Source organism: Copadichromis virginalis, linkage group LG8, assembly GCF_057382275.1.
Source record: "Copadichromis virginalis isolate Kocher_CV1m ecotype Utaka linkage group LG8, C_Virginalis_male_GT1.1, whole genome shotgun sequence".
NCBI lineage: Eukaryota > Metazoa > Chordata > Actinopteri > Cichliformes > Cichlidae > Copadichromis > Copadichromis virginalis.
In genome coordinates, this window is record NC_140625.1 from 28,724,971 (window position 1) to 28,751,616 (window position 26,646).

The 26,646-nt window shown below is 42.6% G+C and overlaps 1 protein-coding gene across 5 annotated transcripts in view; it reads left to right on the forward strand.

The window, feature by feature from the left end:
- Positions 1 to 18,230, forward strand: part of srcin1b (SRC kinase signaling inhibitor 1b) — a 139,277-nt gene extending 121,047 nt beyond the window's left edge. For 2 of the 5 annotated variants that reach the window (XM_085466972.1, XM_085466973.1), the window contains 8 exons: positions 1,323 to 1,470; positions 3,343 to 3,640; positions 3,944 to 4,289; positions 4,491 to 4,633; positions 5,823 to 5,972; positions 6,085 to 6,177; positions 9,506 to 9,643; positions 18,021 to 18,230. In XM_085466972.1, coding sequence (XP_085323098.1) covers positions 1,323 to 1,470; positions 3,343 to 3,640; positions 3,944 to 4,289; positions 4,491 to 4,633; positions 5,823 to 5,972; positions 6,085 to 6,177; positions 9,506 to 9,643; positions 18,021 to 18,026 — 1,322 coding nt within the window. In that variant the 3' untranslated portion in view covers positions 18,027 to 18,230. Of the gene's footprint in view, positions 1 to 1,322; positions 1,471 to 3,342; positions 3,641 to 3,943; positions 4,290 to 4,490; positions 4,634 to 5,822; positions 5,973 to 6,084; positions 6,178 to 9,505 lie in introns of all 5 variants that reach the window. The other 3 variants (XM_085466970.1, XM_085466971.1, XM_085466974.1) reach the window with 2 other exon arrangements.
- The last annotated feature ends 8,416 nt before the right edge of the window (positions 18,231 to 26,646 follow it).

A 26,646-nucleotide genomic window follows, 5' to 3' on the forward strand; every position in this document is an offset into this window, starting at 1 on the left:
GGAAAGTGACTGAAGAGAAACACTCAGTGCATCATGGGAATCCCCCAGCAGCCTACACCTATTGTAGCATTAATAAGGGAGGATTCAGGGTCGCCTGAATACATGCTTTAGCAAAAAGGAAAGTTTGAAGCCTGATCTTGAAAGTAGAGATAGTGTCTGTCTCCTGAATCTAAACTGGGAGCTGGTTCCACAGAAGAGGGGCCTGAAAACTGAAGGCTCTGCCTCCCATTCTACTTTTAAATCCTATAGGAACAACAACTAACTCTTTATTAGGATGATGCGGTACTATGAGGTGGTAAAGAGGAGATGGGTCCTGATTAAACAATGGGCAGGATTTTAACCTTGATTTAGCAGGAAGCAAAGATCTTTACTCTCATCCAGTAAGATGTGGAGGTTATTTATTTAACTTGTTCTTGGTCATATTTCTTTAAAGTGACCGTTGTAGCAGTCGCATCATCTTCAATTTCCCATGTGCCTCACAGCCTCTAGTTTGTTCTTTATGTTTATGTTTTTATGGAAAAACAAAAACCAATAAATAAAATAATATTTTTTAAAAACAAGGGCGGGAAAAGAACAAAGGAGGGAAGCAAAATTATAGAAAACCACATGAGGAACTAACCTCCAAAATAAAATGGGAAATAAGAGGGACCAAATGAAAACACACAAACATCAGACTCAGATGAAGGGGAACACACTTGGAAGAAGCAAGAAGTGAGAGAACAAAACATAATCAGTAGGCAAGAAAAACAGAACAATGGATAAAACAAAGCTAACATATCTAACACTTTACTTCAACCAACATCCATCCATTCTTCTACCTGCTCATGGGTGGAGAACGACTTTGTCTTTTCTGCATTTCTTTTATTATGAAAAACAGAAGAAGAGTCTGAATCTGAGGCATATACAGCTTGTTACCAACACACACCCAAACAGGACATATAAATACTACAAAGAATGAAACATATGTTAAAAAAAGTTTATGTACAGATAAGAAGACATGGCCAGGACACGCCCCTGAGGCGCCGCCATTTCTGCTGAAATCCAACATCTCAGATGTTACAACAAGCTAACATGTCCTTACTTCTCGTTTACCTGATCCCCGCTGAGCCCTCCTCATAGGAATCATCTGGATATGACAGGAAAATCCTGGGTGACAGAAACAGCATCCCGTCTTCCCTTTATGTCCCCTTCCCTGTAATCCGCCTCCTCCCGCCGTCCCTGCTCTCCGGCCCTATTTCTTCTCACATCAACATTTCAACATATCTCTCTGACACACAGCTTTCTGTTTTCACTGATGCCTCTTTCCTCCCCACCCTGTGCAGACCAGTTCCCGAGCCTTCAGAGTAAGATGCGCGTGGTGCTGAGGGTGGAGGTGGAGGCTGTGAAGTTCCTGAAAGAGGAGCCTCATCGTCTGGATGCCCTGCTGAAGCGCTGCAACACCATGACAGATGCTCTCAGCACGCTGCGCAGGTACTCGAATTAAAAGTGAAATGAACCCTCGCTCAGTTATTAAAGCAGCTCAAGTATTTTCTGCAAGATTTACATCAAACCACACAGTCAGTCATCATTTTTTAGTAATTTGGTTTAGATAATACAGCTGACGTCAGTCTTATCAGGACCAATCAATTATTTAAATTTTTTTTTTATCATTTGATTATTATAAAAAATAGTTTTTTCTTTATTTACAGATTATAAAAGGACTTAAATAAGGATATTAAACTACAATATATACACAACATGTGATCGAGGTTTTAGGAACGAGCCCAGATAAATCAAAAATCGTACTTGATCTCCTCTTCATGGTCATTTTCCCGTTCACCTCTCAATTCTTTTCATCACAGCTGCTCATTTGAGATCTCTCAGTAGAAGTGTCCTTGCAGCAGTCTCTCCTTTCCACTGTTGGTATTTCTGATTAATGGTTAAACGTTCTGGTCATCAGACAGCACGCCTCGTTTCTGCTGATATCAAAATGATAACATGTCATATATCGAGGTTTTTGTATTTATTTTTAATTGAAAGAAAAAGTTGAAAGTTAAAAACTGTCTAAGCAGCCGTTCGGGAACTTCAGATTAAGACGTCTGAATCCTGTAAACGGGATTATAAATCTCAGAAAAATGTTGATGCCGGTTTTCTTGGGGAGCTGCAGGACTTTAATGTAAGATCAGTAGGATTAAAATATGTGAGAAACTCCTCTCCGGTACACCAAGTATGGCCAATTATTTCAGCTGTGTCATCTTTCTTCAGTTCCTCATATGCGGTAATTCAATCGTTCATGCGATGAGTAATATATCACTTACCCTCGGTGGTGATCTGCAGTGATGTTTGTTTTAATAATCCTTTATCTAACTAGGTAAAAAAAGTCTCATTCAGACTGAAAATATCATCTTGAAGATGGCAGCAAACATCGTTACATTTATAGACACAAACAAACAGACAAATAAAACTGTCACACAGAACAGATGAACCCGGGATGTGCCGGGCGCAGCTGTGTCGCTTTCAGGTTCCGACGTGGCCACGGGAGCTAATGGCGCCCGCCCCGAACGGTGATGGCACGTCTGGCAGACGTTCCAAAAGCATCTGAGGAGTAGCTCTCAGCAGCAGAGGGAAGGGCAGGAAGATATACACAGAAGTATCATAGGGAAGCCAGTTAATTTCAAAATAAAAGAACCCATTCAGAGTCAGTGCTTTACAATACGCCTGGTTTGATTTGAAGCTTTGTGTAGATGTGACATCATATGACATCCTGATCAAAGCTCCAAGTTTGAACGGGTTCATGTGCAAACAAACTTTCAGAACCATTTTGTTCTTGATCTTTACTTGCACGATTGTCAAAAGGCAGTCAAAACATTTAATAGGAGCTTTGGGTTTAATAAGTTTGCCTGAGCTGACCCAAAGGTGGCACAACCAGGAGCAGTGTGTATTTACTTCAACATTTACAGCTTTGTGAGCCATAAACAGGATCAGACCATAAGGCCTCGTTCTGCTGTAACATCCTGAGACACGTCGAAGGCTTTCTGTCCGACGGTTCCTCTACAGGTGCTCAGAACAAGATTTCCAGGAGTGATCTAATTAGCAGGAGTGCTGGAGCCAGTGTTTTACAACATAAAGAAATGGTCTGGCCAAACTTAAATCTGGCACCATTTTTGCCTTTTTATGGGTTCAACAGTTCAAGTTTTTGATATTTAAGTTTTTGCAGTCAGTCAGCAACAGTTTGGATCATTTATGATTCATTACCAGAGTTTGTTAAAGTAAACGTAATAAAAGCTGGTTAATCAATGACAATAGACTTCATTGTGTTAGCTGATGACCTTACCGTTATTCTGTTGTCCCCTTTGTTAAAAGACAAGTCACTGAGGGGGTGTGGAAGAGCCCCGAGGACCTCTCCAGCCAACCGCAGAAACGAGCCGATGACCTGAGTCGTACCTCTGATCTCGACATCCTGAACAGTCCTCCTCTCAGCCTCACCGATCTCAGCACCAGCGCCGGCCTGGCCAACTGGATGCCCGTGTCTGCCGGCGACGCGGACACCTCGGGCCCCGAGCAGGACATCCAGCCTACGATGACCTTTAGAAATCGAGTTCTTGATGAGCTGCCAAGCCGGCGTCCTCCTGATAAGTCTGTGTCCGCCGAAGTGCGACTGGTAATGAGCTGCTCATTATGACTGTTTTTCTTCATCTTACTGGTGTGAACAATCTTAATGTGCACGTTGTCAGGATCGGCCAGATGGCAAATATCCATTTACATTTGAAATTGCATCTGAAGGTACTTAAATCCCTCCATGAGACCGTGTTCACACGCCAGCAGTTTGTTTATAATTCCATTTGTCCATGCAGCATTAGAAAACAAACTGCTTCTCTCTGCCTTGGTTATGTGTTTCCAGCTCTGCCTCTTAGTAGTTTGCATGTTAGGGCATATCATTTGTCTATATCTGTATTTATGTCAGGCGGCCGAGCGGGACTGGGAGGAGAAGCGTGCCAGCTTGACCCAGTTCAGCGCCCAGGACATCAATCGCTTGCTGGAAGAGACTCAGGCAGAGCTGATGAAAGCCATCCCCGACCTTGACTTCGCTGCCAGGCACATAAACAAGCCGGCAGTGCCCCCAAAGCCCCAGATCACCATCCCAATAACGTCCGTCGCAGCTACCTCTGCAGCTGGGACCACTGGGACCACAGCCACGACCTCCACCACTACAAACACCACACCCAGCGGGGACCAGCAGCCTGGAAAGGTGCAGCTGGCTGCCCAGAAGCTGAACAGCATGGAGGGGGCTGGTTCGCATCGAGGCTCAGGTCAGTTTGTGTTTCAGATTTAAATCTGAGCTTTCAGCTTTGACTGAAGTGCCTTTGTGCCGTCTTCCTCCCCTCACCCCCAACCAGCTGGGGTGAGGGGGGGGGGGGGATATTACCTTACAATATAAATAAATAAATGTTAAATAAAGTTATTTAAACAAAATGAAAGTTAAAATACTAAAAATCTGTTTATTTTTAAAGTGGACCTCAACGTGGCCAAGTATCGAACAGAAAAGCCCTCCAAGTCTCCTCCTCCGCCTCCACCTCGCCGAAGCTTCCCCTCCGCTCACGGCCTCACCACAAACCGTACTGGAGAAGTCATCGTCACGTCCAAGAACCTGAAGGTGAGACTCAGTCAGGGTTCAGTATCCAGAACCACATATGAGTCATACCTTGATTGTTTTTTAGATAACAACCACAGAACCAATCACTTGATCATGTTTGAATACATCCATCTATTTCCTGAGCCACTTTTCCAATAAGGGTCGCATGGTGGCTGAAGTCTATCCCAGCTGTCGAGGGGTGAGAGGCGAGGTTCTCCTTGGACCGGTCACCAGTCCATCACAGGGCTAACATGGACACACGTGTGCTTATAGTCATATCTTCTAACTAACATGTTTGAGTCTTCCACTTTACTTACCTGAGCGATCTTTGAGTAATGCAGGTTTCCCCAGATTAGTGCGAGTTAACCAGGCTTTAACAGCTTTAACAGCACTTTCAGGATTATTGCCATGCTGCTACGTCGACAGGTTTTTACCACACAGCTTCAGATTTTGGCAGATCTCTGCAGACTTTGCTGCAGGCTCACAGCAGCATGCTGCCTCTTTCAGCTCACACTATAAATCAAGTTTCTGTATTTGCCCTCTGGTCCACAGTGTTGTTAATGCATATGGATTGTTTTGGTGGGAACTTTTCTACTTGTTTTTTTAGGTATATGCTGTAAATGTCTGCCTTTTCTCAAATCTATTAGAAATAAACGTCTCTATTTTCTTTATACAAACTACCCCCACTAACCAGAGTCGTTTCATCCTGTCACGCTTTCATAACTAAAGCCTCTTGTCAGAAGTGGACTTAAATCTCCGTCTCTACAGTGATACATGTGGCAGCACAAAAAAAACGTAGCTCCCTTTTTGAGCAAGCCAGTCATTTCTGGTGCAAGTGCTCTCCATGGTGGTTCTGTTATATTCTGTTACATACAGTAGATCTCCATCATTGTCTTGTCTTCTTCTCCACATCCCAAACTGGGCGTGTCAGATGGCCGCCCCATCCTGAGCCTGGTTCTGCCAGAGGTCTCATCATGTTAAAAGGGAGTTTTTCCTTCCCACTGTCGCCAAAGCTCTGCTCAAAGGGGATCATATGATTGTTGGGGTTTTCTTTTGTTTTCATTGTAGAGTTTTTACCTTGACAAACTGCAATTTGGTGCTATATAAATAAAATGGAATTTAACTAAATTAAATGAAATTGAATTTGACCTGTTTGCCGTGGCAGGTCAGTCCTTAGAAATGTTGTTGTCTTTATTTTGTCCTTTTGTAGATGGAAGAAGATGGTGACCTGCCAAAAACCCTTGTGAAACTGAGGCGGACCCCCTCCGATGCCCCCCGACCTGCCTCGACCCCTCCCGTGATCGCAGCCTCGGCCGTACAAGATGAAGACGACGAAGAGAAGATTATTGCCGAGCTGGAGGTACATTAGTCTGGATTTTTAAGTGAGAAGTTATTCATCTGATTTGTGTTGCAGATTTCTGTTAATACATGTTGTCTCGGTGTGATAACGTGTCTTTCATAAAACTACAAAGATATTTCAGAGAATGCCTGTAAAAGATTGTAATAAAGGGTACAGCAGCCCAGCAAAGGCCACCCCCACCCCTCCCTGCATCATGGGCAGAAAGGTAAATTAAAAACCTCCAGCTGTCTCCGCCACACCTGTGGGCTCTGCTTCTGTTTCTGCTCATTCCCCCTTTCTTTGTATTTCCTACTACTGCTGAAGCTTTTGTAGCGACTAATACAAAGAGTCAACACCTTTTTCAGGGTCACACTGAAATAAGCAGCGGAAACACAGCTGTAAAAAGCCAGCAGACTAAATTGTAGACAGCACTTTAATCTGGTGGTTTTCTGACCTTGGTTTAAAAAAACACCAGCATTTCCCACCATTTATACATTCTGCTTTCATGTAATCAGCCTTATACTGTGAGGTTTCTGTTAGAGGAGAAAAACACACGACGAGGAAAATCTGGTGATTCATCTCAGCGCGCTAGCAGTGACTGAATTTATTTACTGATTATAATTCAATTTAAATACAATAACTGGCTTTACAGGAGCGAGGAAGAGAGAGCACCGTGGGCACCATGCAAAAGTCTTCTTTACATTTTGCATTTTGTTTCTGAGGAGCGAGACTTCCTTATATTTGTTTCGCTTGTACAAGTCGTGCAAACAACGGTGAAGGATGTCATGTGACTGCAGCGTCACAGTGTTTTCTGTCACTGTGCACGCAGTACTGCGAGCCGTGACTGATGGCATTAATCTGCTGTTTGCTGCTATGTGGATAAATGACTGGGGGAGTAACGATGACCTGTTTTAACAGAAAACTAGATAAAGTGTTAAAATCTATTAAAGTTGCCATGTCAACAGCACTGTATGTGAATCAGATTGTTTCAGTTTGTTTGGTGATGCTTAATTACTTTTCTGTGATAATGTAAGCTAATTAAAGTGTATGCTATATTTAAAACATCCTATTTAGTTCTTTTTAGTTTTTTACTCCTATGTGGGATCAACAGACGCTGAAATATATCAAAGATTAAAAGAAATAACTGGATTTTCTGGTGGCGTATATTCGAATTGAAAACGTATGTGTGTTTTCCACATTCATATTTAAAAATCCAGTTGTAGGCAGAAGGCTGAATATAAATTTAAGGTGGCTGAACTTTTCTTCTCTTTCTAACCCTGTTAATGTGTCCTCTCCTCTGCTGACTTTCAGTCTTGCATATTGTGATGTTTGTTTATAAAATGTGCATTAAGTCTCTGTAACCGCTGCAGCACCTCCTTGTAGCTGACGGCGTGATGCGATGTGCAGTGAGTCAGCACGGATCGAAGCAGATCATGCATTTAGTTTAGAGTGCTCTTTATGACAGCTCTGCTGGCACGTTGAGCCGAGAAAAGAGGTCTTGTTTTTGTTGGAATTATCGCACAACGCCACTAAGCAGGTAGCTGTCAAAATAAAGGGACGGTGAGACGAGGAGGGAGGGCGAGGGAGGGGATTTCAGGTTCAGAGCTGCAGACAGAAACGTTTCTCTGAAAGAATCTATTTTCTCACATGCAGGTGCTTTAAATTCAGATCCCGCTTTTGTTTGCTGAAGGCGTTTCAAGCAGCGTGGCATCTTTAAAGTTCCTGCCAACAGTGATTAAAGTCAGCAGAAATAAATTGTCTCTTTCTAATACTGGTCATTAAATCTGTGCTTTCCTGTGGTAGAATATTTTTACTGAAATTTGGTCCAGAGAGACGCAAAAAAGGTTAAAGGTTAAAACTCAAGAATGGTGAACACCGGCACCTAGATCCTCTGTGTACAGCTGCTCTCTACAGACGTGTAGACATTATGCAATCATTCGTCACAGCGCAGCACTGTAATAGATGTAAATCCAGTCATCAATGAAGATTTTTTTTGTCACTTTTTAACAATTTAAGCTCAGTCAGAATCATTTTATTCAAAAGATGTCCTTCCACAGTACATTGATTCACCACCCTTCACTGCACATGCACGGAAAAGAGCGAACGTCAGTGACAGCAGATGTAATTTTAATGAAGACGTAAGGATGCAAGGCTAAAGGAGCTTAAACAGGAAGCTCTGCATGAGATGGGCATCAGCTGATGCAGCCTGGCACAGAAAACAACTGATCTGAAGTATTTTTTACAAAAGTCTGGTATACAGATCTTAAAAGTGTATGAAGACCTACTTTATTAAGTACATTGTTCTAGTGTGCAGTTTGTTCCATATTTCTGTGATAACATCACAAAGTTGCTGCAGATTTGATGATGTCAATCTCTCGTTTCACCACATCCCAAAGACTGGATTAAAATCTGGTGACAGTGGAGGTCATTTGAGTTCAGTGAGCTCGTTTTCATGCTCCAGGAACCAGTTTGTTGACGTGCAGCTGGATGGATCCATGTTTTTATGTTGTTTACATCAAATTGTCACTCAACCATCTGATTGTTACAGCAGAAGTCGCCTCAGACGAGGAAACATTTTTCTAAATCTTCTTTTGCCCAATTTGAGTGAGAAAATATGAAATGTAGCCTCAGTCTCAAGACGTTAGCTGACAGTAGAGGCGTCTGGTCTTCTGCTGCTGTGCCCAGGCTGCTTCAAGGTTCAATATTTGTGTGCTCAACGATGCTCCTCTGCATACTTTGGTGGTCAGCTGAGTAGCTATTAGCTTACTGCTATCGTCTTAAAGCAGTTTGGTCCTCTGACGTGAAAACCACATTGCTTCTCTTTTTCTGACCAGTCTCCGTAAACACTAGAGATGGTTTTTAGGGAAAATCTCAGCAGATCACCAGTTTCTGAAATACTCAGAATAGCCCAGCTGGTACAAACAGTCATGTTACATTAAAAGTCCCTTAAATCTAATTTCCTTGTCGTTCTTGAACATGTCCATGTGCTTAAATCGGTACGCTAACAGATATTTGTGTCAATGAGCAGTTGAACAGGTGTGTCTAATAAAGTGGCCGGTGGCTGCATACAGCATCACTATAAACTGTAGTAGCATTGTGGAGTGAATGGTTCTGATCGTACAAGTATTTGAGATTCCAATCAGCACAAGACAAAAGTAGACACTGATTTTAGGACTCACATATCTTAAATATCCATAAGATATGTTCAGCATCTGTTGCCATGGTGATCTAGTGAGGTAAAAGACTTAATGATAGCTGCACTGGTGGAACAATACTGTGATGTTGGGATATCGGATTGTGCAGAAAAAAAGACCCATTAATGAAGCTATTCAAAAACAACAAATATAATCTACAACACATGGCCAAAAAAATAAGTACACTTTCAGCATGTGCTGTGTTTTCATTTGGAGGGCTTGCAGATCACAGTCACGAATCATTACAGTATAGAGAGGCTGTGTCTGATTTCATGCCAACACTTGGCTGGTTCAACATGAACACAAGCCGAAATAAGTTCAATTAAAATGACGTTGCTCTCTCTCTCTCGGCTCCCACAGTACAGCAGTAACTCTCCCGGCCCGACGAAGGGACCCTCTGTCGCCGCCCGGCTCAAACACCTCCAGCAAGGCAGCCTGGAGAGGCCCAAAACCCGCAGGCAAAAAGAGGAGATCCCCAAAGTCCAGGGTCAGCAGCAGGTATTCCACTTCTAAAAAGTCCACCTCTGATGCTTCGTCTGCCTCTGCCTCTCCTCTTTGCTGTCACTCCAAAGGAAGTCCCGCTCCCTTCCTCGATGACTTCTGCGAGATGAAAACTGTATAGGCCTGACCGGCAGACGACACGAGATCAAACACAAACCAGTGGGGGAGAATATCTACAGAAACCTTGGTTTTTTTTACCAGTTCTTGATGTGTGTTTTGAGTTACTGGATCTAACCTAGCTTGCTTAGAGGTCAAGTTTTTGTCGTGCGAGTACGTCAATGTTTTGATTTCCTGAGGAAGGTCTCGGTGCTTGTGACTGACTAAACTAGCTTTATTATGATAGATCTATTCCGATACATCATCTGCCTCTGTTGTGTGAAATAAGCTTCAGTAATGCCACGGAAAGACTTCATATCTCAGAGTCACAGAGATGATATTTCACCCTGATCCAACCATGTTTTCTCTCACTGAATCCTCCTCATCTCTCAGTCTGTTCATCCAGTAATGACCACATGCTGCTCTTTTTCTATTACCCATCATTTAGACCTCAAGGTCAGCAGGCAGGGCTGCAGCAGGCGCTGAAAAACCTGAAGGGTTCACATTCCAGCCGCTAGGCCAGTCCATAACGCTAGCTTACTTGCCTTTTTTTAAAGCCAGAATGCTATGATTATTTTGCAAGACACCAAGCACAGAACACAAGGCATAAGGTCAGCAGAAGATGGTGTGCAGGTTTCAGTTTAGTGTCTGCAGTAAGCAGAGTTAAAGTAGCACCCTTAGCAGTGATGTTAAAACAAAGACGAATCGATGGAAAGAATGGAAGCAAGGACCACAACCCAAACAGATAATGAAGATGAGCTGAACGAGAAGCAGCGAGACAACAGGCTGCAATTTGGGGAAGACCTTAGTGAGGATCAGGGGCAACAGATCCCCAAAGAAAGCCACCTTCCCCTGGAAGCAGTGATTGAGCGTTTTGCACATTTTGAAAACTGTAGCAGTTGTAAAACTGGTAGAAGCGACCGTGACTTTGAATAGGTTGTGTGGGAATCCTTTGCTGAAGGCAGACGTGGTTGTTCTACTACTGAAGGAGGGGCCAGGTCAGAAACCAAACCTCAGCAAATTCAAGACAGTGTGGGGACTTGACTTTACAGAGGGGAAGGAACCAGAATTGGATGGGCAGGGCTGTGATGGAGGGGTGTGTGGGGCAAGCAGACATTAAAGATATGTGACAGGAAGAGGAGTTTTTGGGGTGTCGTGCTAGTGAACTTCAGATAAATTATTTCCAATCATTGATCTGAATATAAAACGGGGTGTAAGGAAAGTTTCAGGAAAAACTTTTAAACTAATGTCAAGTTCTCTAAAAGTTATTTTCATTTCAACGTCTAAAAATTCAACTTAAAATTCAAACTTTCTCGTTAGCTTCTATCCTTAGACTGTATTTAAAAGATGGACACATCAGTAAGAAGTCCTGTTTTGAAGCCTCGAGGTTAATTTTTCACCGCTGTCAATCTTGGCATTTTAAAACCAGATGTGACAACTCAGTAGCCAATGAACACCCCCTACATAATCCTCCTTTCTGACTCTAATAATGACAATAATTTACAAAATTATTTACAAAACAGCCTTCATGTTTATTTAACTAAACCTGAAATGATGATTTAATGATCTGAAAGTGTTTTCTGAGATCACAAGGCTGCTGTCCCATAGTCTCCTATCAAAGATGAGTCACGTGAGTCTCCCCCTGCTGGCTGTTAGAAGAATGCAGGTTTTTATGTTGGCTTCACCTATCAGACCTGAGCATTCGGTCCATCTTTTATACTGCCTGTGGCTCTATTGGTCATGTGACCCAGTAACCATCTGTCATTTTAATTACCACTGACACTAAAGGAAGTGGGGCTGAATATCAGCCACTTTTATCAATGACCGGCGGCGAGAAGTGGTCGGGTAACGAGTTAAACTTTTCTTAACTTTGAAGCGAGTGACAGAGGCGAACACTAACTGGAGATGAACTAGATATACAGAAGCAACAGACTGTCGGCTGTAAAGCTGAGAGCAGGATTTGTCATTTTCAGTTAATTAAGCTGCACGTTATTTTCCCAGTTGATAATTTGTTTGAACCTTTTTATTTGCTGTTGCTTTTGACCTTGATAAACAGGTGAATTATTCTGTTTTAGCTCCAGTTGTGCTTGAATTACAAAACCAGGCATTTATTTGCTTTAAAAAACTCTCTAACACTTCTTTCTTACCACAAACACAACCGCGACCTTCCTTTCCGCAAGACAAACTTGAGACTTGTCTTGGTTCCCTCAAATATCCTTAACAGGCAAGTTTGATAAGAAAAGGAGGCATGAGAAGCCAATATTCAGGATGGGGGAAACCTGGAGTATGTCCGTGTGACAGAAGGAGCAGAACTGGGACGATTTACAGTGCACACATTCAGGAGTTATCTGTAGAAAATGCAGATAAAGTAAATTTTTTTTGTGAGTTCCTGGTTGCACAAAGACTAAAAAGTAAACCTTACAAATTTTTTATGGACTCCTGCAGTGTTTCATTAGTAAAGTGCTGTGACGGCTTTGTACAATTCCAAACTACTTAACCACGATGTTTGTTGGCAAATTAAACCTCCAGTTTAATCACTTTTACACAGAAAGAGGCTTCTGAGCTAATCCAGGCATCTTGAATAAATAAAAATGCCACGTACGCTAGCACGCCTTTCGCAGCTGATTCTGAATCTGCCACAAATTCCCATCCGCTATGTCGCCGTGCACCAGCACAGTACAAAGAGAGAAATCGGTGAGTAAATCAGCAGCTCGGTGTAAAACACGTCGCCTCCTCCTGAGCGTGTCTGTGCAAACGGGAGGTTAAAGTTGGCTGATGAACCCTCAAACACGGCCCTTTCGCCACGGAGCTCCACTCGCTCTTATCTGGTCCTGCAGGCGCTCCGGGCTGCCCCTGACCTGCTGAGCGTAACAGCCTTGACCCATCCTTGGCTACGATCCTTTTTGAGTAAATACTGACAATGAAAATAAAAACGCATCCAGCTGGTGCCTCTCAGGCAGGCAGGCAGCGGGTCACTGTCAATCATCCTCTCATTTGTCAGCGCTGGTTTTGATTAATGATTAATGATTTTTCCATGAGATATCCGTCATTAACTCAAAGCAGCTCCTCCACATGAGCCCAGATATCTTTATAGACTTCGCTTTCATGTATGCGAGCAGGCCAGCGTCTTCAACAATGCCTGATATTAGCAGTAACAGCCGTTCACATGCGGCCAACATGGCTGACCTCCAGTTGACACGCGATGCCATCTGGGCGCTCGTGGACGAAGAGGCCGTGAGGATTAGTATTCAGCTCCGGTGCCATCTTGTACCGGTCTGAATATTAACTCACTTTTTTTTTTTGCACCTCATTTCCCTTATTGCTTTTTAAAAATTCATGATTTTATAACCACACAGCCTGAAAGCAAATGGTCAAATAATGTACTGTAATTTTTCTATTACGCAGGCCGGAGCCAACGCACGGCTGAGATAATGTCATCGAACGTGCTGTTAATATTATGCACAAACATGTTCTCTTATCGCATCCGGCTAAATTAACTGTAGAGCATCACTTGTAATGGAAACGCTGGGATAACAGCGTGGCTCATCTGTGTCATGTCAATGTCAGCCTCTACTGTACATACAACCATGCGGCCAAATGAAGCCTCGTGTAAACGAGTTAATGTAAAGAGAAGGGAGGCAGTGAAGAGTAAAGAATACACAACTGGGGGAGGCGGCAGCGAGTTTACTCACTGAAGCTAGGAGCTGGAATTAGAAACCACCTCACAGGAATGTTAATGTTTTACCTTCTTCCTGTTGATGGACAAAGATGCTGTTCCAAACTCAGTGGCTGCCTCACTCCTTTTGGCTTCTGCTCTACTTTAAATTAAATGAAAATGGGTCAAAATTGTGTTTCAGATCTGCAGAAATCTACAAAAAAATGTGGTCAAAGCCAGAACGTAGGAACTAAATTTGAACTTTGTTGTCTGTAAACTGAAGTCGCGATCGCTCTTTCTGCCACGACTCGACAGACGCTTCTTTTCCCTCAGGATCGGTGACCTGGAGCGAAGTCTGCCTTATGACAAATGAACAGAACCAAGGGTTCAGCTCTGCTTCTTACCAAAAAATCTCTCACTGCTGCTGCTTTCACTCATTCTTTAGGAAAATGGCAGGAAACTCCTGCAGTAGCAGCTCCATACCTGCTGACATCAGTGGTTCCAGCTTGTTTTTCTTTTTTTGCTGCAGCCAGGTATTTAGCAGCAGTAGCAGCACGAAGCTTTTATTGGTGGACGTGCATGATACTATATTTGGTATCAAGATGAAAAAGGGCTAACCTCAGCAAGGCCTCGGCCACCACTGACAAAGTGTGGCCAGCCGTTTATTCCCCCTACACGCAGCCGATGAGGACGCCTGTTAGGGGGCCGTTCACGTGCTCATAAAGCTGACTTTACATCCTGTTACTGATTCCCCAGCAGAAGCGATTATGTACAGATATGATTCAGTAACAGTAACAAAGAGGAACTGAAGCATGTAACTATGGTTTATCTCAAGCTTATACACCACTGGTCCAAAAAAAAGGTCACACATTGATACTTCATTGGCCACCGTTAGCTCTGGCACACGTTCACTGTGGCATCATTGCAGTAAGCTTATGCAATGTCACATTTATTTCTGGGCTGCTGTCTTCTTTTGTTACGGCTGGGAGAGTCAGACCGCTGCGTAAAGCCTTCCCCAGCACATCCCAAAGATTCTCAGTGGGGTTCAGGTTTGGACTCTGTGGGGTCCGATCCATGTGTGGAAATGATGTCTCATTTTCCCTGAACCACTCTTTTTTACAATCTGAGGCTGACGAATCATCTTGGATAAGCCCATGCCATCAGGGAAGACAAACCTGGTCATTCAGTGCAGGATACCTCACATATTACTGAGTCAGACCCCTAATCCAATGGTGGGCTCCCACCCACAATGCCCTGCCCCCAAGTAGTGATTTTTTTTGGGGTTTTTTTTGCCAAACACTGAGCAATTTACATGACTTCAAAGCCACATTATAAGTTCGAGAGTATTTGGCAAATATGGAATTTTTGCACATTAAAGAAAATAAAACAGCAAAATAAAGACATCCAGATGAATCAAACTGTAGCCGACCTAACTAGCTTAGCAGCTCTCTGTAGCTGCGATTACACCTTTTAAAAAGTGAATCGATGCTTAAATCACATAGTTAAATCTATTAAAGTCTATATTTTATTATATTGGCTTACATGTTAATGTGATGAGTGTTAATAGTATTCAGACAGATGGAACCAATTCCCCATAAGCTGCAGTTGTAAAATAAGGCTTATTCTCTTGAAAATTAAATGGTAAATGGCCTGTATTTATATAGCGCTTTACTAGTCCCTAAGGACCCCAAAGCGCTTTACATATCCAGTCATCCACCCATTCACACACACATTCACACACTGGTGATGGCAAGCTACATTGTAGCCACAGCCACCCTGGGGCGCACTGACAGAGGCGAGGCTGCCGGACACTGGCGCCACCGGGCCCTCTGACCACCACCAGTAGGCAACGGGAGAAGTGTCTTGCCCAAGGACACAACGACCGAGACTGTCCAAGCCGGGGCTCGAACCGGCAACCTTCCGATTACAAGGCGAACTCCCAACTCTTGAGCCACGATCGCTCAATTAAAAAGAACAAGACAGTTGAAAGAGCAGTTTGAAGATGAAGTGTCCATTTCTGCAGTTTTAGGTAGTCTGAAGGATCTGCTGTGTAAAGTTATGAAGGTGAAAAGGAGGAAAGTTAAACCGTTTTCCTCCCCACGCTGCTTCTGTTTTTGCTGCACTGCCGCTGTAGGCGGGTAAACTTCACATGATGCCCGCGTCTCCATCAGCTGAACTGGTGTGATGTTGCTCCGGGCAGACGAATGCTTTTAGATTCAGAGTGTCAGGCATCGGGATCTGCCAAAATAATGTGAAGCGATGCAACATATTTGATCTCTTCTTGACTAGATTTACTCTTTTGCTTCACTGTTTTGGTTTTCTTGTGGTATCGGCTGCTGTTTAGCATTCTTCAGTTTGACGGAGAAGCTGCTGTGCTGCGTAGAGGAGGCGGTACGCTTTTAAAAATCCCCTCCGGAGTCTGTCTCTGCTCGTCCTTTTGTTCCCGAGAGCGCCTCAGATGTACCTGTGTCCCCCCCCCCCCCGGGGCTCCAGGCAGCACCTTGTCACCACAAACAGTTTTCTTTTATTGCTGAACTTAAGCTGTTGTCGAGTTGGATTCTTCCCCCTTTGTACGCCCTGTTCCAACAAGGTTACAGACAATACCAGCACTCACACGTTTTATCCAACCAGCCTTTTATTGGCCTAAACTGATTTTTCCATTTGCTGGTGTTTTCTTCCGTTGCACTGCATTTGACCTCCCAGCGCAACCATAGTTAGGTGTTTAAAGAAGTCATAAATTGACAGAGAAAGCAGATTTATCTCAAGCTTCTTCTTGCTGCCAGATTATGCCTCCTTTGGTGGCATCTTTTATATACAGTCTGTGGCCAAACGTTGAGATAATTCTAGAAAACACCAGAAGTCCTTTAAGTTTGCTGCTACTCAAGTACGCACCGAGTACCCATCCATCAGGTAAACAAGAGTCGCGACGACGTTCTTGGCACATGCATCAAATTTCTCTTTACACACCCAGTGCGGTAAACCATCTCCATCGTCAATCTTCCTGAACGTAACTTGTTTGTCTTTCGGCCGGCCGAACATTTGGCCGTGTGTGGCTCATAGAGGTGTAATGGGAGGGAAAATCTGTAGCCCACTCATGTGCAGAGCCGTTCATTAGCAGTGGCAGCAGAGGGGGCCGAGGGACGGCCAGCCGCTGGTTGTTTTTCCACTTGGTTTATTTATTTGGCACAAAGAGGAGCTGCAGAGGCTGCTGCTGCTGCTGCTGAAGGCGAGGTGTTTAAAGTGAGAGCAGGTCAGAAACATAAATGTTTTCTCAGGAACACCCCAGAGCCCCGGCTAATACCGAGCTGTGGTCAGAGGAAAACTTGCTTCTGCTACACCTTATCTTTCCTCCTACGTCACGTTCCTTTCCTCGTCTCCTCTGCCTGTCTCCTTTTCTTTTTCCACTGTTCTACTCTCTTCATTACGTTTCCTTTCATCCCTTTTTTCTTCGTCCAGTCGTTCCTATCCTTATCCATCCCTTCTTTATCTCCCTCATGATTTCTTCTCCTCTTTCCTTATCTCCCCTTCGTATCTTCTTCATTTTTCATTTCCTCATTCCCACTCATTTCCACCTCTGCTTCCTCCTTCCATTCCCATTCTTCTCTCTGCTTTCCTTTTCTTCCATCTTTTCTCAATCTGTTTTAACCTGTTATTCCATCGGCCTCATTCCCATGTTTCCTTATCCTTTCCTTCCTTTCCCTTCCTATCTTTATTCTCACTCATGCCTTTCTCCCTTATCTCTTCTTTTTGTTTCCTTCCTTATCTCCTTTCCATCCTTTTCTTTTAGATTTCTCTCCCTCATTCCTCATTTGATCTTGCCGTTCTTGTTTCCTCTATTTTGTACTTCTCATCTTTCCTTTTTTCTTGTCCCCACTTCCTCTTTCCTTGCCTTTTACATCTCTTTCTTCCTCGTCTTCTTTCCTCATCCCTGGCTACCTCTCCTTTTCTCCTCTCAATGTTTCCTACTCTTGTCTCCCCTTGCTGTTTATTCTCCTCTCCTTTTTTAGCTTCTCTGCTCATCCTGTCTTCTTCCTCCCTGTCCTTCTTGTCTGATGCATTTGTTTCCTTGTGTCATAATCTCATTCCTCCTTTCCTTGTCACCCCTCGTCATTTGTCGTCTTCTTGTTTTCTCTCCTCGTCTCCTTTTCATCCTCCTTCCACTCCCGTTTCCTCTTCCTCCTGTCACTGCGTCACACACAGAAGAGGAAGAAGAGCTGAATAAGGGCAGATTTTCTGTCCCTCGTCTCTGACAGCAGCAGCTCTGTGATCATTTCTGCCCGTCTGCAGCCCAGCGACAGCTTCGCACTCTTCTCTCTAGTCTACCCACAAGCACGAGGGCTGTCACGCCGATGCACCAAAAACCTGACGTCCCCGGCGGCCAATCACATCGAAGCGGAAAGTAGTGGTAGCGCAGGAGGGGGACAGGGAGGGGGAAGGGGCGGTGGAGGAGATCATAAATCATGGATGATTTAACAGAAACTTGAAATACATTTGTCTGTTTGTAAAATTTGATTTTTGTCTTTTTTTCTTTTTTCCCTTCCCTTTCACCGCTTCTCGTTTCCATTCTAATTTTTTCTTTCTTTGCTCCCGAATCTTCCCTCTCTGCTTGCTTTTTTGGGGCAGTGCTGAGCTTTTGTCACCGCTACAGCAGAAACGCCGCTCATTGATCTGGGCGATCATCATCACCACATCACCATCAGTTTCGCTGACGTTTTCCCCTCGCTGCTTTTTCGCACATCATTTTGGTCCGTGAGCCAGTCTCCTTTCTTCCTCCTCTCTCTCCTTGCTTTGCCTTTTTTCATTCTCTGTCTGCTTCTCAGGTCTCTCAGGCCTCAGCTGGACTAATAACGTGAGGAGTGAGTACTCGGATCGTTCTGGTTTTGGACTCCTAAATCCTAGCTCAGACCTTGAAGGTGTGACATTTTGTCATTAGCGTAATTTGTCTGACTCTCTCGGCTGCTGTAGAGGTCGTTTTCACATTAAGGAGCCAAATTAAAAGGGTAAAATTTATTCTGCACATTTGGAGGTTTTTCCATCGGCTCCAGACCTGCGTTGTGAAGCAGTGCGAGGATTTCACCTCTAACATGTATGTCGCAAATCCATCTTTTACCATAACTAACAGCTAAACACAATACCTGTGTCCCAGCTTCGCACCGGCTCAGCTACTTTAAAAATTAACTTTTACGCTCAGTAAAAAAATGCTGCTTTGGGGGATTTTTGAACAAGAATATACAAACAAAGCTTAAAAAGACAGGGCAAAAAAACCTAAAATTTGTGACTATGCCGAAATGCATATGATAAGCAGTAACACAGCAACAGAACCATAAAAATGTCAGAGCTTTCAGTGAGGGAGGATAGATTTGGGTGCCTAGCCGGAGCTTGGAACGTCCACGATGAGTGACCAACAGTTAGCTACAAAGTGATGCATAACAAACAAACTTTTACTACTTTTTTAAACTTTTACTATTTAACTAGTCATGCATACTGCGAGTTTTATCCTCTCTAACCACGCCCCCTTTTCTAAGTCACACGCCCAGTGACTTTAGCCACTCCCACTCATTCACTCCCATTTGTAAAATAAACAATGCGAAATATTTGCAACTCCAGTCAAAAATAAAATGATGAAAATGATGATCATTACTAAAATAAACTCTCCTCTTCGCAGGTGTGTGAAAGTGTGAAACTGGGACACAGCGAATCGTGTTACCCTTACCTTTTGTCTGCAACACGTGTGTTGTCAGAGTTTAACCCGTTCCCAAATCGGTGTGTTATAAAAGTTTTAATGAATGTGACAAGTCGAGTTTGGATTAAAGCGCAGAAATGCAGCGAGCTGAGACGAAAGGTTTCATGTAAACCGAATCTAAAGTGACAAGATAAATAATCCTGCGCGCACCCGGTGCTCGACGCGGTGCGTGACATCTTGCTGGAGGGAAATCTGACACTGACTGTGTATTTATACCACCGGCACACAGTAAATTACAAGCAGACATTTTATTATATAGTTAATACATTTATGGAATGTATTAGTAGTGTCAGAAATAGCATTAAAAGCTAGCACGCAGTTAAAGTATAACCTAAACCACTTCAGATATATTGTATGTATATTAACAATCATTTAGTTTAAATTTGGGAGAGAACATGTAAAAAAGAAAAAAGTGTCATCTATGTTTTATATAATCAAGCTTTTTTTGTATTTTTATACTTGAAGAGGATTCATACGCACGTTTAACACATTTATTCTGTAAATTTTTATTTTTCTGCGTTAAAGATTTCTTTATTTTTTCTGCTAACCATGAAACAAACCATTAACACATTGTATCGTAGAGACCAGGAGAGGCGCCAGATGCTCGCGGCGGGCAGGAACATGTATAGAAAGCACATGAAACAATCACCTCTCTGATAGGATGGCCTCATTTTGTAGCTGTTTTCCTCTACTATAACCAATAGTGTGCATACACTACACAGATGATACAATTCAAACTGTTTATCGATGGTTTCTTGATGAATGTGTGATTGTTCAAACCATTTGTGGGTGTTCAAATCATGTATATAAACCCAGATAATATATAACAAAATGGATTTTATGTGAAACTTTTATAGAAGGAATTAAAAAAAGAGGAAAAAACTCTCCAAAATGGCATGCATACTGTATACATTCCTGGAAATCTGCACGCTGGGTCAACAGAGGTCTCATTTTCTTGTCAAAAATTCTGTGTATACTTGTGAGTGTATGATAGAGTAAAACAAAAATTGTACAGTTACTTAGATTTTTGTATTATGTTCCAAATGGCAAAGTAAAGCCCCCGGAGAAAAAAAAAGAAAAGAAAAAACACGACTATTATACCTTCAGAGAAATGAACGATATTGTATATCAACTAAATGATGAGTGGTGCTTGCTGTGTGGGGTAAGTGTTGTTTGTGAATCGTGAAGAAGAATGATAAACTACTACAAAGTCAGTATAACTAAAGACCAACTAAACAGTGCAAAAACACTGCGCAACTTTGTGTGTGGAAGCTAAAAGTTGCTGCTTCGTGTGAGAAAAACCAACCGAATGAAAAAGGTTGCTGCTTTTGTACATCCTGTTGTGTTTTTGTGACAATAAAGGTGACCCTCTTATAAACGACGAGTGTCGGCGCCTCATTTATTTGACTCGGGCAGCTCATCCTTAATAATGAATGATAAATGTATTACCGTGTAACGATGAGAGGAACCGCTTTAATCTTGTTGATTCTGGAGCCTTCCCTCTGGACAAATAAAGGTCTCAGATTAGTTTAAACACTAACCAAATATGCGCTCGGTTAAACCTGAGCTGCGGTGTGATGAGGTCGGATCAACTTTCATTTAGATTAGATGAAAGTTTAATGAATTATGAAGGGAAGCCGAGCGTAATGAAGAAGATTAACAAAGAGAAGGTGTAAGCCTCTAAACATGCTGGTATTTATGTGGCTAGAGTCATCTGAAGGTGCTTTACTAGTTCATACATAGTACAAAAGAATTTGGAAAACCATGAAAAGTTTATTTATTTCACAATTCAATTAAAAAGGCAAACTTTCACATTTACTCATATATTGTGTAAATCCCCCTTTTTTGCTTTACTTTGAATGATGGTGGTTTATAGGTTAGGAAAAATCTGAAATCCAGGCATCAAGTTATTAGAATCCATCAAAAAAGGATATGTAATTGTAGAATGTTTAGCTGATTTTAGGGTTTAGAAATGTGTTAACATAGAATGTAGAACTATTGTAGAGACACTGCCCTCAATATAATAAAGGCCTCACTGTGTCGTGAACTTAGGAGTAGATTGTAGGAGACCCCTCCCCCACTTGAACTGTGAGAGTAAAACAGAGAGGAGTTAATGCTGAGTGGAATTTCCCCAGAGGATGTTTGGGTGGGGGTCTCAACATTTGTAACTGGATAACTGTCGTCTGGAAGAGAGATGGGTTTTATGACCTAGGGAGTCACCTACACCCACAGTGTTTTAACTGTCACGCACACACATCCACACGCACACTCACTCATGTGCACTCATACATACACATAGGTATGCATACACAGTCACACACGAGCACTCACATAGACACGCGGGAATGCGCACATGTAGGCATTCATGTGCTCGTGCACATAGACACAGACAGAGTTTGCAGCACACCGTGGGGGGTTTTATGATGGGGACGCCTCTATAAAGCTGGCTGTAACTAACAAAGGGGTGAAGATTTGGAGAGGGACACCGGCCTCGTCTTCCCTTCTAGAAGTGCATGCTTAAATGAAGATGAATAAAGGTTTTGTGAAATGACTACTGAGTCCCGGTGCCGTCTCTGGAAGTTTCGACGAATAAAAGAACCGGGGTAAAACTGATTTCTCAAACGTCCAACTTATGAAGAGCATGTCTGTATTTTAAGGTTGGCTGTTTCTAATCTTCCAGGTCCAGTCTGACAACAGTCAGCAAACCGTTTTCTAGTTATTCGACAATATATGGAGGCGCTAAGTCCTGCCAGACAAGTTATCAGCAAACGGAACCACAAAGTGCTCTAAAACATCTTCCTAGACACGGTGTTGACTTTGGACTTGATAAAACACAGTGGACCAACCCACACCAGCAGATGACAGATGGCCCAAAGTCTCACAGATTGTGGAACATTTACACTGGACTTCACGCACCTTGGATTCAGTCTGTCTCCAGTCTTCCTCCAGACTTTAGAACTAAATAAAATGAAAACTTTACCTTGATCTGAAGAAGACTGTTATGCTATTATTCAGAGGTGGTTTGATATCAGTAAGGGGACAGTGAGGTGGCCCCTGATGCTCTAACACAAGCCTCAGTCTGCTGCTTGTGAAGCTCTGCTGAGATCTTGACTCAACTTTTCCTTAGAGTCCTACTTTCCCCTTTGGTAATCCCCAACTTTCCATTAATAAGCTTCAGTACTGTCTTAAAGCACTGTGTGGCAGGCAAGATACGGACTCAAAATGCACGACTCAGGAGACAGAATGTGAAAAAAAGGCAGTTCTAATGCTGAAGACTTTCCAAAATACAAAAATAGGGCAGGGCTGGAGCCAGGAATATAAAACTAGGAGTCTAGGGAACGCGACAGAACAGAGGAGCACACGGCGTTGAGTAAGGATGTGACAAAGGACAAGAGGAGATTCAGAGAATAAATACACACCGGATAAAGAGGGGAGTGGAAACAGCAGACAGCACAGCTGGAACAAATCAGAGATAACAAGACAGGGAAGTCAAACTAGATAGAAATCACAAGAGACCATCAAAATAAAACTGGAAATAACCAAGACAGAGACTCAAACATCTGAGACTGACAGAGACATAATACAGACATGGAGACAAGACTAAACGAACAGAATAGGATCACAAAAGGGAAATACCGAACCATATTTAGCTTAGAGCAAACAAGGCACTACAGACACACAACCCAACTCGAACATAACCCTGGAAGATATAATAAATCAAGGGAAACAGGAACATTAACACTGATGTAACAAAACGAGAGAAACAAATGTCTTCAAAACAAACGGTATCACAAATCCACGGAGAAATTCAAGACCCAGGGGCCAAGACAAATACAGCAAGCCTTTTCAGCAGCGCCCTTCTGTGGCTTATTCACATCATCTGAACAACTGTCAAGTCTGCAGACTTCCCCATGATGAAAAAAGTTCTTTTTTGTATTTCATTATCTACTATCAACGTTGCCTTTGCCCTACATATTACACCACGTATAAAGACTGAAATTACAGTCACACCTACTCTGGTAAGAAAATCAACTGAAAACAAACAAACATTCAAAATGAAACAGAAAAATGCAAAACTTGTCAACAATTTTCACAGTTACAGTGTTGTCCAGGTCCTTTTTGCTGCCAGAACAGCCCGGACCTGTCGAGTCATGGACTCCATCAGACCCCTGAAGGTGTGCTGCGGTATCTGCACCAACATGTTAGCAACAGATCCCGTAAGTTGAAAGGTGGGGCCTCCATGTTGGACTTGTTTATCTAGTTCTGTCTCTACCTCACTTGTGGACTCAGCTTCTATTTTTACTGATCCCCCTTTTGATTTACCGCCATTTAGTTCCTGCAACTACTAATGGTTAACACAAAGAGTCCTTTTTCAGGGTCACAGTGAAAATAAAAAAGGAAACACAGCTGTATAAAGTGTTGGCTAAATCATAGACTGCTTTAACTTGGTAGTTTTCTCATCTGGATTTGAAAGGCCAACGTTTCATATCGTTTACACATCTGGATCCTTTCATACGCATTTGTTTGTTCAGGCTTTTACTGTGAAGTTTCTGTTAGAGAAGAAAAAACTGAAAAAGATGGCCAAAGATCAGAAATAACAAGATGAGTTTATATGCAAATTATATAAAGTTTTTTTTCTCCAGAGGCCACACTGAACTTTCACACCTTGCATTGATGACGCAGTCATGTATAATTATATCTTCACATATTTAGTTTTAGTTTTTTGCATGCTGTGACTTAGAGTCCGCCTTTATCTTAACTTTGGCACTGTTTCCTTCAGCATACCGAACAGGCTACATTTCAAAGTCAAGCTCTTGTCAGGCGTTCCCAATCATCTGCAATTTATTCATATAGAACAGGAACATAGCTTCATACCAGCAGCCCTTCCCTCTTACTCCGATCCTTGACTTCCTGATTCCTGCTCTGAACTAACCCCAGCCTAATATTCTCTTTTACCCACTTCTGTGAAAGTGCTGTCTGTTTCAAGAAGAAAGAACCAAAAGCATCGTTGAGGCATCGAAAGACAGATAACAGTGAGTATGGATGAGCCTCAAAATTAATCTAAGTCATCATGACCCTAAATATAACCTGTGAGAATATGTCATTTTGTTTTAAATTGCTCTCCTAAGGCTGGGTAATGACACGAGGGTCAGGGTTTGGGATAGAGGTCAGGTTTTTTTTTTGTCCTTATTATTATTCATAATTAATTTATACCATGTACAAATGTTTACTACGTACGATACAATACACTAGAAGACATGCATATGCACAGAAAGTGCTGTGGGAACGTATTGTTATGTGCAGTGTTATGTTACCACATGAATTTAATGTCAAACATTTCAATAGCAACTTAAAAGGTTGTCAAGCATTTGGGAAAAACAGAAGATGCAAAGATAACTGATTTGAAATGTGACAAGGCTGTTGTACAAATTTAATCAGTCAGATGAAGGGTAATAAAAAAACAACCTTCCTGAAAAAAACAGGTTTGTTTTATCACTCTTCATCTGACTGATCAAATTTATGTGGTTGAATAAAATCTAGTCACTTCAGAATGTATTCAAATCTCCCCTCTTCATTTATTAGACTGTAGATTTCATAAACAATGAATGAGATTGTTTGAGACAGTCATGGCTGAGTCATCCAAACTCTGGGGACCCCTGACGATTGCCCCTTTTCCACTAGCACCTTTTTGCCTCGACCAAACTCTAATAGGTTTTTAGAGTTTTCCATAGAGTTTACCAGGTACTTTTTTGTACCTACTTTCCCAGGGTTCCAAGTGAGCTGAGTTGGGTCAAAAATGTGATGTCAGCAGATGGAAAGTCACCGATTGGCCAGGGAGTGACAATCACTGGCTAGGTCATGAAAGCAACCCGTTCGCGAAGAATCAAACCCTATTTTTGAAACGAGAGAAGTGGGCACGCACAAACCAACACGGTGGTCTGACACTGAGGAGCAGGTATGCCATCATCTCCATGTCCTTCATTTTTGTGTTGTGTTTGTGCGGCAGGCAAATGACATCACAGCTCTTTCAGGCTGCCTCGCTATAACAACTCCACCCAGACTGAGGTGTGACTCGGTTGTATTGGAAAACAAGCAAAACCAAGCAGAGTAAAGTCGAGCCAAGCAGGTGCTAGTGGAAAAAAGGCACGACATGATCATTTTCTCATTACGACGTCTCCAGCTAACAGGTGGGCTATTGGCTAACTTTTACAATTTTGTGTTTTCACAGCACAAAATACTGAATTTTAAGGCAGTGCAAAATTAAAAAACAAAACAAAAAAGGTGTTAGGGGTTCATTAAAAAGAGTTTAAAAAGACGTGAATCATCTGGTTTCACGTCCTGTTATTTTTCTTTGCAGGGAGGAAAATACTAACATCGGCCACTTCAAGGACAAGAACTTGATTTATTTATCTTCTTCTAAACAGCAGTTGACTTTATATTTAGCTTGAGGTGGATTATTGTGCAGCGCACACATAAAAATGGAAATGTTTTGGGCCACATTTGGATTCACGGCTTCAACTGACCTGGATGAAAATGGCAAAGCACGTTTGGAGAGATTTAGGAGGCTGTACGACCAACTTGAAGATGGCCTTGGGCGAGATTCTAAGTGCTTTGTACAGGCAGCTGCTGCAGATGATGCAAATCTGGAGGGTTCTCGGAACGAGGTGGTCCAAGCTCCGTTTGTTTGGTTTGGAGGCACTTTTAGTGGAACTTTTGGAGGCATCATTGGTGCAACATGTGCCACTTTGGGAGCGGTTTGCGCAATGATTTACTCCAAACTTTGTGGAGATGTTGATACAGTTAGTGCAACGGTTGGCTTTGTGAGCAGCGTATTTGGGGGAGTAGTCGGAGGTGCGTTTACCGGTGCAGTTAGTGGGTCGGTGAATGCGGCAGCTTTAGTAAAAGATAGAGAAGATTATGGCTTTTTTGGCGAAGTGTTATGTTTCACTGTTGGCTGGGCAATCGGTCACGGAATCGGCCGCTGTTTTGGTCGGCAAGTAGGTGCAGCAGGTGGTGCTATAGGTGGAGGATTTGGGGCTTTGTATGCAACGAGAGCCACAGTTCGTTTAAGCAGAAGTTTAATCAAATATAATTATAAGAAAAATCGAAAAGCAGAAATGATGAGGAACGCTAGGGGAGACAAAAGCTTCCAAACACTTGTAAAAGAGTTGAAAACAATAGAAAAGACTGTCAACAACATGTTCTCCAGCGATGCTGTGAAAAACGTCGTGGATTAGGGTGCAAAGATTCTGACTGCTGTGACAGGGATGGAGAAGTGTGTGACGAACGGTCAGTGGACGGCAAACGGTCAGAGTTCCTCTCCTGTTTTTAAGAAGCACCAATCCCAGAAGAGCTGCAGAGGATGAGCGGGGGAGTGGAGAAACTCTGAGGCTGTCGGTGAAACAGCAGCTCTGAACATTTAGTGTTTATATTTAGTTGATTTTTTTTCTGAGTTCCTAAATTCTCTTTTTGATTCATTAATTTTTCCAAAATGCTACAATATCG